General features: G+C 42.9%; 1 protein-coding gene across 2 annotated transcripts; it reads left to right on the top strand.

Moving 5' to 3' along the window:
• The first annotated feature begins 8,634 nt into the window (after window positions 1-8,634).
• Window positions 8,635-10,759, top strand: LOC115756420 (transcription factor MYB1R1). 2 transcript variants are annotated; one of them, XM_048280119.1, is made up of 4 exons: window positions 8,635-9,183; window positions 9,336-9,544; window positions 9,909-9,974; window positions 10,035-10,759. In XM_048280119.1, the coding sequence occupies exons 1-4, from the start codon at window positions 8,910-8,912 to the stop codon at window positions 10,275-10,277; spliced, it is 792 nt and encodes a 263-aa protein (XP_048136076.1). In that variant the 5' UTR covers window positions 8,635-8,909; the 3' UTR covers window positions 10,278-10,759. The 2 variants fall into 2 exon arrangements, with proteins under 2 accessions (XP_048136076.1, XP_030552048.1); XM_030696188.2 differs by having other exon boundaries at window positions 8,644-9,183; window positions 9,909-10,759.
• The last annotated feature ends 1,824 nt before the right edge of the window (window positions 10,760-12,583 follow it).

Here is a 12,583-nt window from a genome sequence, read left to right as displayed (position 1 = left end):
TTCACTGACTTTTTAGCCAGTCCATCGCCCAGCGGAAAAATTAAATTTACATATTGATCACGAGGTAATTGACATGCGAGAAAAAAAAAATTAAATTACAAAATTAACTTCAGACACGACAAAATGTCATTGCTACGTTGGGATGATTGTCTCGGAGGGAGCGAGATTCGTTGCCTTGCCTCCGCTTCCCAGTAGTGAAATGCCAGCTGTACGTACAGAAGGGTCCAGCTGTGATCGATGCGGACGGCCGAGATGGGACCGGCCGTGGAAGAAGGCACAGGGCTGACACCTGATTGGTTCCCCCGTTCCCCCCACTCCACTACCCCAAAAAGAACTCCATGTGACCACGTGGCACGTGCCTGTTCTTTTGGGAGTACTTCCGCCTAATCACTTCACGAGACCCCACCTTAGGTTTCTCGCTGCTTTAATTGGGAGTTGAATCCACTCTGTCAAAATAATAATAAAGAAAGAGAGAGAGAAAAAAAAAAAATCACTCCACATTTAGCGCGCCTTCATTTCGCGAAAAATAACTAATTAAAAAATATTTTTCGATGATATCGAAAATAAAGAAATGAAAATTTTTCATTGCTTACGAAAATAATCAAGCATAGATTGTTATTTATGATTTGTCGTTGCTTTAATTGGTCATTCAGTTGAATTCGCTTTGGAACAACAGCAACAGCAACAACCACAAAAAAAAAAAAAATCATGTTAAATTCATTTCGCGAAAAACAGTGATTTGAAAAGTTTAGAAAAATAAATAGACGAAAATATTTTCATCGCCTATAAAAATAATTAGGCATAGATTGTTATCAATGATGAAAATATTCTTCGTTGACTAGTTATACTAAAAGATTTAAACAATCATTTTTTCTGATAAAATATTTTTCAGATCCTTCATTTTTCGCGAGACGAACTCACCCTTAAAGTCACATTTTCTATATTTAATTTTGATGATGGGTTTTAATGATGCGTGTTAATTAAATAAGGGCGGCAAAGATATTATATATATATATATATATATATATATATATATATATATATATATATATATTAGTTGGCTTTAGGACAGGCGCCTCGAGTAATTTTGGCACCACACTGTCTATATATATATATATATATTTGTTGGCTTTAGGACAGGAGCCTCGAGCAATTTTGGCACCACACTGTCAATTAAATAGAAGTCAATAGGTCTTTGAGCACATCCTTCAGTGAAACCAATACAAAAACTGCTGTCCGGGAAGCAAGTGGCCACCTTTTTTAAATCCCTCAACGTGATTGTTTTGTCTGGGCTCAGTGATGTACGGACCACACCAGCAAGTTCCAACTTCCAATAATAGCGTTGTTCACGTGTGTACAGTCAACTTCGAGCTGCGGGGAGAATTTTTAACTTTGGGGGTTCTGCAAATCTTTTTTAGACAAATTCAGTTCACCCGATGTTCATCAGACGCAATTACTAATTAGAGATACTTGTGTATCGTTGTGTACGTATCCGATAGTTACTCTCTTCCGGGTGCTTGTTGAACAATGTTAGCGTGAATAAATGGAGACCTGAAAATATTTGTATTCATGACCTCTCGCTCTAATATCATATAAGATTTTGTGAAATCGCCGTCAATTTTTTTTAATAATTTAAGTTGCCGGAAGATGAAAGTGTGGTTTGCCATTTTAATTATTTCTGTCAAACACGATACCGTCGTTTTTTCTTTCCTGGATTATCGACGTAATCTCCATCAGGGTTTCTGTTCAGGTCCGACTTAAAACTTTGCGGCATCGTTTAGTATGAAGTGGCCGGGGAGTGACCTCGACATCCCCGCGGTGGGTTGAAAACAGCAGGTGAACACGAGCTCTTTTAGCAGAAGAAAACAAGAACGACATGCCGATGTTCTTGTCAGCTACTGCTGATAACGACAGCGATCGAGATGATTTTGAAAGAGAAAAAAATAGGGGAGGAGGGTGAGAAGTTGGTTTAATTTTAGGTGGTGCTTAGGATTCTCTGACAAACACGAGAGGCCCCAAGCGTTTTGGTGGGAAGAACGAGGGCAGAAGAAGAAGTCTCACTGTAACTGAGGTACACTGAGAGCCTGTGCTGCCTGTGAGACCTGCTCTGGGCGGTGCTGTTCACCGGCCACGTGAAAGTATTACATTACCAAAAGTGAGTGATGAAGCCATTCCATAGAGAGAACATGTAAGGATCAAATTCAAGAATGTTTCCAATCTCCATGTGACGTATTTAGGCTTTCGATTGAAAATTCTCTCTCACTTTAACATGGTTAACATGACATTAGAATCAAGTTTGATACATCCCGTGCTGCGTTTCATATCTCGCATTTTATGCGACATCCCTATGAAGTCATCTTAGCATGTCAAGAAGATTTTGTATTAGGATTTTGCTAGCATAATAGTATTTGGGTGACTGTTGAAGTAATGGTATATTGCGAGTCGAAAACTCTTGAAGATTGAGTCCCATGATGATCACTAATTATAATTATTTCTCTTCGTATTATTTGTGAACTGGATTCATCTTTCCTATAGCATATGGAGACTCCTCCATTTGGTAACTTTTACGTTGGAGGTTCTTACTCACACATGACATTAGCAACCAACGGGAAGATCCCAATTAAGTCACACCATCAAGAATACCTTGAATTAGCCAAAATGCACGCCTTTTGTGAAAAAATTACGTACTCACTAACCAAAACCCTAATCCCATTTTTCTCTTTGTTCTCTCTCCATCTTGGCGTACTTAGGCAATCATAGTTCATAGGGGTGATAAATTTTAGGTTCAGTACATGTTCTATCTAGAATATGGAATCTACTCGTTGGAATATATTTTTCATTTTTTTAGAACATGGAATTTATCTTGTCACAGGTTTGAGGATCTATTCAGACACCACCCGTATTTTATGCTGAGCGATTGCAGTGAATCACATTTAATTATAAAAAACTAAGAAAGCAAAAAATATCGGTCATAAATATCGTAAAAAATAAAAATTTAGACTAGTGGTTTCAGATTATACATTCTTCATCGATCGCCATAGAATAATGTGAGGTCGTGAGAAAACATATACCAACAAAAACACAAAAATTTGTTACAGGTTCTAGGCAATAAGGTTGATTCTTTTAAGTGGAATTGGGAGTGACTTTGGAACCTTGATTTCTTGAAACAAGAGAATTAGTAATAACTCTATTTAATAATCTGTAAAGAAGAGTGAGTTCGTAACCTTTCACTTCGTTTTTTGAATAGCCTGGACTTTTTGTCTTCCTTTGAGACTATCTTTTTTCCCAAAAGAGCAAAAAGCAGGATGCTGTATCTAAATCCAGTGCAGATGCAGAATACTGAGCTATGTTTGCAACTCTAGTGAAGTGGTTTGGTTAGGCAATTTAGTCCCATCCATACGAAAGAAAAGAAGATATCCCCGGAGCGAGTGACTCAAAGAAAGAAGGCCCGGCGCCCGCCCCCTTTGAGGTGCGTCGTCACTCATCTGATTAAGCAAAGTAAGAAGAGAAGCTACCTCGATAGGAAGAAGAAAAGCAAAAGGAGAAGATTTTCCGAAGGCTTCAAGCCCCGTCTTAAATACTTCAATGGAGAAAGCTTTTTGAATCGGATGCAAGATATAGCTAGATATATAAATCCTCAACTAGGCACCGTGCTATGACCAAAAAAAAAAAAAAAACTAGGCACCGTGCGAATGAAGAGACAGGCAAAAGGGGCACTCTTTGGCTTTGGCATCTCACCCGGAATGCTACAGAATCAAAATGGCACGCAAGGAGCATTCCCTGGTCCGATTTCATGTTTCAGTGTGTACCCTAATGCCATACTCACCCCTAAAAATTCAAAGGAGGTCACCTGTTTTCTAGTTTCCCCCAGTTCCTTCTTTTGGCAACCAAAGAAGGTCATCTTCTCAAGCCATTAACATTGCTGACCTGCGATAACTCGCTTCTCAGCGATCTGCTTGAGCTGATAAACAAAAGCTTGCTCGTGATTCTCCATAAATTCCTAGAAACTTTGACAGAGTCACTCGTGATTCCAATAACTAAAAAAGGTTATAGAGAAAATCCACATGCCAAACAAGGTGGACTTCCCTCTAGCGCCGGGTTCTATTATCGAAATAGGGGGATGAAAAGGAAACTCTAAAACAGAGCATAATCATCTGTTTACTGGGTTTTAGTAGAGAAAAACTTGCATCGTGGGCTACGATTGCATAAGCTCAAGAAAAAAAGTTTTGGTATCTGATAATTGAATTCGATGGATGCCCGCATTTGGCCGGAAAATAATGGCACGTCATGCAACAATTCCATGTCCCCTTCCATGAGGCGAAGGTGGGGTTAATGAGTTAGGAGCATACGCCATCCTGAACTGCGGTACATCCACGGAGCAGAATGAGGTTATTGTCTTCGCGAAGGAACCCTAAAAAAACCAATTTCCAAAGAGAGGATAACGACGGCGGCCAAGAAAGCGACCGACGTCGAGAATCTTCAGCCCCTCCCGCGCAGTTCCTTTCTTGGCTCTTCATCATTCGAGCTCCCATGCTTTTCAGACTCGAAGGTCGAAAGGTGCACGCAACTCCTGCTCCAATGAATGGAATGGCAACGACCCTTTGCATTTCGATTTCCTTGACCATGTAAAATCTGGTCTCTGCATGTGAATGAACTCGTCGCCCATCTTGACCCTTTCCCCCCACCTTATTCATTGACGACAACGACGTTGCCGCGGCTCGAGCATTCACATGCAGAGGCTGGAAATATCAGTATCGGGCCACAAACTTTCTGTCGATGTCTCCTCTATAATATCTAATTAATTAGGTCTAGGTTAACCAAGTTTCTGAATTTTGCCCAATGCGAAATCTTCTCATTTTCAGACGAGCTTTTAGCCCTTTAAATCTTTCCATCGAAGCGAGATGGCATGATGGCATGTGGCATTTTACTAGTGGCGACGTTTTAAAATGTCGGATTAATAGAGAAAAGAGTTACATCGATATCCTGAAACCCGCATGAGGCAGATTAGTCCCAATTAAGAGAAATCGAAAATGGTAAGAAACAGTGTTTTCGACTCTTTTGCTAACGTGCCTCTCAGGCCGACGTGTCCTTTTCTGCATGTCATGTCAGCTCCGTTAGCCACGTCATGTGCCGCATCAAATGCATGGACCGGGGGCTTATTCCTCCTTCGCATAAAAATCGCGGATTTTTTTTTTATCATTTGAAAAGTCAGAATATTTGTTATCCCAGGAACACGTAAGTGGATTTTTTTTTGGGGGTGGTTGGAGTTGGCCTTAAGGAAAACTAAGGAAAGCAGCATGGAATCTGTGCTAGTAAATGGATATGAGGAATTCGATCCTCTCCACCTGCGAGAGGAAGCTGAGGTCGGGCCCAGCCACGGGGCAGGCGTTGGACTTGGCAAGGACAACTCGGCCCATGGGCCCTTCAAAGAGGACTCCAAGTAAGCCCACTTCTCATAAAATGCAAACGGGGTTATCCTTCCTTTCAAAACCATTTGTGATTGATTAGTCCATTAACTTTAGGTGGGAGAACAGCGAACGAACAGATGATTTTCGTACGTCAAAGCAAATTCGAGCGACTACGACGATGACGACAAGGATTGATAACGGGGGTATCTCCGCCAGGGATGATCTGGAAATCGATATCGAATCTCTTAGGATTATCCCCGATGTAGGCAGGACCTCATTGAATAATTTAGTGAGTTCTTTGAGCGAATGTTAAATCGACTCCGCAGAAGATAAAAAGTTCTATGACTTATATTATCTCTTGTGATCTAGATCCAAGTAAGAGTGCTTGTGGAAAATTGCTTTGATGCAAGGTTAAAGAGATTAGGATCAAATTATTTTGGGGTTTTTGAAAATTAGATTGAGGTTTACATGATCCTACGAATTGAAAAAAAAGAAGAAGAAGAAATCGAAGCCCTAAATTTTGGTATTGAGACTTTGTTTCTACGCACTTACATGGACAATGATCTTTAAGAAGCAAATGTTGCTCCATAGCGAAATAAGTTCCATAAAAGTAATGAGAACGAGCACCGAGATTCACATCAAGGCTGACAAACCACAAGAGCACAAATTAACCGTCTAGATTGATCCATTATACGGTTGTTGTGCATTTTCTTTCTCATATTAGGATGATTCTAAAAGAGATCTTAAAAAGTTCACTGGAATGAGCATATGAAAGAGGATGAGTTGGATTTCTCATATTCCCCGAAGTTGAGGGTTCATTTTGTAAGGCTCATATGATCGCATGGATCGCCGTGTATGCACAACGAGAGCTACCTATGGAGTCTCCGAGGCTTTGAGCCGACCGAGTTATTGAGGATACCATCAGTACTTCGTGTGGGTAAAATGTTTTGTTATACATCATCGAGTCTCATATCGACTTCAGGACCCCGTGACTCGATCCGTCCGTCCGAGCTAGCCCACTTCCAAAATGCTTACCGCCTCGAGCGGTCACTCACGTCCGAACAACTCTCGCAGGCTGTCGGGTACAAGCAGATCGTGCCGGGTCATTACACACGAGCCCCGTTTCACCACAGTGAAAACCCTCTGCCTGTAGCCCGATTCGGATAAAAAAATCGAGTGCTTTCCGTTCCGTGGAGTAAAAGGGAGACAAGGTGACGTTCGCAAAGTGTCTCTTTTTCTTCCTCTTTCTTCTCTCTTTATTTGCTCACTTCTCCTCCTTGTCCGCTCTGGTCTTTGGAGCGACGAAAATTCGGTGGGCAGGAAAGCAAGGAGGACCAAAGAGGATAGGGAGAGAGAGAGAGAGAGAGAGAGAAAGAGAGGTAGGCTGAGGAGGAGCGGAACCTTAGCCGCCACACAAGTTCGGGAGAACCGAGGTGGCCGGATCGATGTCGCGCGCGTCGCGACAAACGCCGCGCTTCCCACACGTGCCGATCCAATAAGCCGCCCTCCGGACAAAAAAAAAAAAGGGCCCATTTAGCGCACGTGAACCACACCAAACCACCCACCCTGAAGGAAAGGAAAACCGCGGATTCGCCTTGTTATTGACACTGCCCCATTCGGGCACGTGATTATTCCTTTTCACTAAGCTCTGCCGACTCGCGCTTTAACCCGACCACGCTTTGTTAAAGGGTCGGAATCACCTTGATTATTATTATTTTTTTTTCAATTGGGATTATCTCTGATCGACGGATTATAAACAAGATCGAAACATCGAAAAGATCTTCGCCTAATTCCAAATCCACATTAAAGGCATCCCCGCACTTATGATCCGCGAATTTTAACCTTATCGTCCAACGGCACCAAAGACAATGGGAACGGCATTGCTGCGGGGTATATGCAACGAGCGCGTCGCTTTCCTGATGTATAATTGTTCTAGCTCTAATCAGTTCGGATTTGTCTCATCACCGTCGAGAATAAGACTGTAGGAACACCCACCCAATCTGTCGCGACCGCATCGTTCCTTATCTTCATCCGTGTCATGGCCTCAGGACGGCGACGCGTTTCGTCGGCTTGTGGGCAAAGCTCCCATGCATGTGAAGCGAATCGAGGGAAGATCTCTGGAGATGGGAGAATCCACCCCGTCTCACCACTCTCGCTCCCAAAGGTCAAAGCCGGGAAACGAAAAAAAAGTAAAAAAAGGCGGAACGAAAGGAAGGAAAGAACGGAAGCGAAAAAGGCCAGCAGCCCACCAAACCTTCAAACTACATAAAGAAAGGCCGAAAAACAAAAAAAAAAGATGGAAAAGCAAAAGGAATCCGCACACGCAGCCAGCCACATAGAAAGGCTGAGGTAAAAGAGGAGACGGATCGTGGCTGAAGGTAGACCGCACCACCATCTCCACCACCACCATCGCCGCCGCCCGTCGTCACCGTCACCGTTCACTATGGACGATGGGGTCAACACAGACACGAACCAAATCTCTTTCCAAAAAGGAGGGGCCAATCGAATATGCCAAGCCGACGGTGGAGACGTTCCCGCCCCCCCTTCTTTTGCTGCTCCACCACCCCTTTTCTTTTTCCAATTTTTCTCTCTTACTTTCAGTTCCATTTCCAACCCCACATTCCAATAACTTAATCAAAAGATTGCTTGCCCTCCACTTCCCATTGCCTTTCCATTGGCGAGCAGACAATTTTCTCCACCTTTTCCTCGAGCTCTAATCACGGCCATTAACTTAATTAATCACGCACACGTCAGAGGTTCAGAATGATTGTCGAGATCATTGAATAATCGAAACAAATTATTGACATATATTATAGTACCCGATATAAACAAACCATATAATTTGTCACGTCAAATTGTTATAATACTTCCCTTACATATTTGCACATAATTAGGAAGACTATATTATGATTGGCATTAAATAGAAACTGTCCCTTTTCGTTTTCTTTTTTTTGGCTCGGGATGATATTCTCTTTTCCCGTACTTTCCCTCTTCGACGAACTACCGATCGGAGCGAACATTATTTTCGCAACTATTTACTAGGATTTATAGCTAAAATTTGGATAATGTGTGAGCAAAGTATTCTCAAAGGTGCATGTCGACATACATATGCAGATGCTGTACAATATCTACACGAGAATTTGATAATGTTACCCCAATCGTCACGGCGCGATAAATGAATATTTTCCAACCCTCAAAGAAGTGAAATTCCGAGGACACCTGGCATCGTTTGAATCGCTCAATATTCGAACGGGCCGCCATGCGCCGTCCGTCCATCAATCCATCCCCACCGTTTATTTACTCCCCGTCACTCTCTTAATCCTTCGCCCATCGCCATGCAATTTCCCCGCACATTTTCTCTCTCTAGAAACGCTCTGCTTCCCTCTCCTCCTCTTTCGTGGTCTGAGGAACTTTGAGCCCACCCCACCCCCCCTATATCTCAGGCTCTCGGTCTGCGTGTGTGATCAGCGAGTGGAGTGGAAAGGAGGGACAGTCCAGGAGATGTCGCGGACTTGCTCGCAGTGCGGGAACAACGGGCATAACTCGCGGACCTGCGCTGCGGACGGAGGGGCCGGCGGCGCCGCGGAGGGGGCTGGCGGCATCATGCTATTTGGGGTGCGTCTGATGGAGGAGGAGTCGGCTTTTAGGAAGAGCGCGAGCATGAACAACCTCTCTCAGTACGAGCACACCCTGGAGACCTCCAACGCCGTCGACGCCGGCTACGCCTCCGACGACGTCGTTCACCCCTCCGGTCGCAGCCGTGAGAGGAAGAGAGGTAATTGAATCGCTACGATTCATAAAACTGCAAAGTTCGATGAGCCGTTTCTGGGTCGTCGGATTTTATACGATTTTTTTTAGTTAGGTGAACTGGGGTCTTGGTAAGATTCTCGAGGTGATTTAATTTAATTACGGGGGCTTGACTTATAGGAGTTCCATGGACGGAGGAAGAGCACAGGCTGTTCTTGCTGGGGCTCCAGAAGGTGGGGAAGGGGGACTGGAGAGGGATCTCGAGAAACTTCGTGAAGACGCGGACGCCGACCCAGGTTGCGAGCCACGCCCAGAAGTACTTCCTCCGGCGGATCAACCAGAACCGCCGCCGCCGGCGGTCCAGCCTCTTCGACATCACCACCGACTCGGTAAACACAGCATCAATAGTTCGATAGTCTAGCTTTTCTCCTGAAAATCTGCACTATCTTGAAGTAACAAGAGCATTAATTGTTGTTCCTAGCTGTTGATGAACAACCCAAATCCGCAAATCCTTGCACAACTGTTTTGATTCGTTGTCTTTATCTGCGTTGAACATGCCGAATGAGAGGCTGCGACATCCTATCCTTGATTTTTTTTTTTTTCTGGATTTTCTTTTCCATAAAAGGTATGGCAGTGCCATAAATGGAATAATCGATCTTTCCTCTAGGGTTTGGAAAGGATCATAAAAGACAAGGAAGATCAACAGTATGTTATCAACTTAAGATTGCTTCTCCCCTGAAATTTCTGTTGCAGTACTTTGGGGTTTCCAGTTCTACAATGGAGGAGGGTCATCAAGCGCACCAAGTACCAAGCTTCCCTCTTTCCTTGCCTCCGGCGGTTTCGCCGGGAACCGGCGAGAATCTGCTGGAAAATCTGCGGCTGGGAAAAGAGGGCCACCCATGGAAGCCCATCCGTCCGGTTCCGGTCCTCCCTATCCCTCCGTCTTCGAAAATGGCCGCTCTCGACCTCAACAAGGCGACCGTGGCTCCGGAGTCGGCGGAACCTTGGCCTCTGTCTCTCAAGCTCGCCACGGCGGTACCCTCCGACGACCAGCAGGCGGTATCGGCGCCGGCGACAACCCCGCACTCGTCCCCAACCAACAGCATCATCAGCGTCGCCTGAGGAATCAAAATGTCTTGTCGGGGTCATTGTCATTCAAGAGGGTATCCATAGATTGCCAAATGATTGGGCGGCAACGTCGCTAAATGGTGGGCGGCGGGGGGATCTTCTTGCGTAGATTAAAGTAGAGAATTTAGACTTAAAAGAGGGTTAAGTAGGAGTAATTTGTCTGGTTTGTACAGATTTTATGTCGTTAAAGCTAGGGAAACGTCTAAGTGGGAGCGAAGATGCGGTGTCGTTTTCGTGGTGGTGGTCCAGTTGGTCCGGGTTGCTCTTTCTTGGGTAAATGGGAGAGGACCCGGTACTGTCCCGTTATTGGTCCGGCTTGCTTTGGGGAACCCTCAAACTTAGGAAAAGAAAATATGTGTCCGTGAATATTCTTGTCTATAAGTCTCTGCTTCCTTTCCCTTTTTATTTAGAATATTTTTGGGTGTACAATATGTTACATGATGGCATTAGAAATCTATCTCCATGGTTTTTTCTTCCTTCTTTCTATTTTATTTATTTATTAGGGTTTCGATTCTACCATGTGCGCAAGTTGTGATCCGTCTGTCCGTAAGAAAGAGACCTCTCAAAGAATTTGAAATAAAAGGAGATAGAGAGATAGGAAAAGAGGTGGCGCTCTATCACGTGAATGTGAACATAAAACTCGTCGAGAAGCAAACAAAAAGAGACGATACGTTCATTGGAAATCTTTTAAATCTTGTGCCCAAAGTTCAACAAATTTCCAACGCTCGTCATAAGTGTGTTATTACGTTTACAACCCGCTATCATTTACTTATTCCGGCGAAAAGATGGAATTTTATTAACCATGTAAAATAACCTTAACATTTCCCGCGAAACATATAATGATTAGTCCATGTTGTTTATCAGTTCGTATATAACTGGTTTTAAAAACCAATAAGTGTAACTCGCCCCTTAAAAAAAAATATGTTTTTCCGTATTTATCATGGGTATATAGTGTCATTTATTAATCTCTTCAAAGCTTTTAATACGAGAGTCCTCTGTGTGTAATAGAAAAGTGAATTCCCACTGTTCTCGTGCTTTAGACTTGAAAGCACAAAAGTGACCCTAACCAAGAAAGTCAAGGCCGAAGTACCGCGGAGGCAATATTAAAAGAATTAATTGCATCTTTTTTAAGAAAAAAGTGTAAAACTTTGGTGTACTGATTCAAAGGTTTAAAGATCTTATTGCATCTTTTTTACTTGTCAACCTCAATGTGTGAGAGGAAAAACCTCGCTTTTGAGGGAGAGATTGTTGGGATAACCTCATCCTTTGAGCTACCTTTTGAAATGCGAGAGAAGAAAATCCGTTGGAACAGCCATATCCTTAACTTAACCTAATAGAAAGAGGGAGATCACATAAATATAAAGAGCATACGAGATCCATTCACAACCGATATGGGACAACAACAACAGCTTTAACACCCCCTCTCACGTTGTAAGCTGGATTGAGCATACAAGATTCATTCGCAACCGATGTGGGACAACTCTCACGTTACAAGTCGGATTGAGCATACAAGGTCCATTCACAACCGATGTGAGATAATAACAACTTCAACAATTTTACTGTTTTTTAATGTATTAATTGGTCTCGTGTTACGCGTGATTAGTACTTTGAAAATTGAACCGTTCCTTATTTAGCGTGCTTATCAACTGTTCTAAAAGCGCTCATTTATAGGACTAATTTATAGAGTCTAACAAAATAGTGCCGTAGTTTGCCCTCATTTTTAAGAGATTTTTTTATATGATCGTACGGCATAGGCCTGAACCTTAAGGGCTGGTGTAGTTGGCCGAGCGTTGCGACAATTCCAGATTCAAAAGTGGAGGTTTCTCGTTAAAATCCCACAAACTGTGCTCGAAGGAAATGTTGTGTGTTAGGGCCACCCCATTTGTGGTGCTAAAAGAATCATGGTATCCCAAAAAACTCGAACCACCCAATTGACCCGAATTAGTTTTTTTGGGCTAAAATTGGACCAAGTGGGGCTACCCGGCCGAATAGTTTCTTTCTCTTCAGGCCGGTCTAGGCCTTGGGATAACTCTAATTTGCAAGTTTGTTAAGATTCGGTGTACAAACCACAACAAAGTAAAGAGTAAAAACGAGGAAAAAAAAATCAAAACACAAGGTTTTTCTTGATTCACCCTTAAACTAGGAATATATCAAATAATGGATTATACTATAGTTAGTAGCCCACACATCTCTTATATCATTCAATTACAAGTTAAATGAGTATATATATGTATATAATAATAGTTATTCATGTGTCTAAGTCCAAACTACCAATACAATACTAACTTAAACTATAAAAG

This window comes from Rhodamnia argentea, chromosome 6, assembly GCF_020921035.1.
Source record: "Rhodamnia argentea isolate NSW1041297 chromosome 6, ASM2092103v1, whole genome shotgun sequence".
Classification (NCBI taxonomy): domain Eukaryota; kingdom Viridiplantae; phylum Streptophyta; class Magnoliopsida; order Myrtales; family Myrtaceae; genus Rhodamnia; species Rhodamnia argentea.
This window is presented reverse-complemented; position numbering and strand designations above follow the sequence as displayed.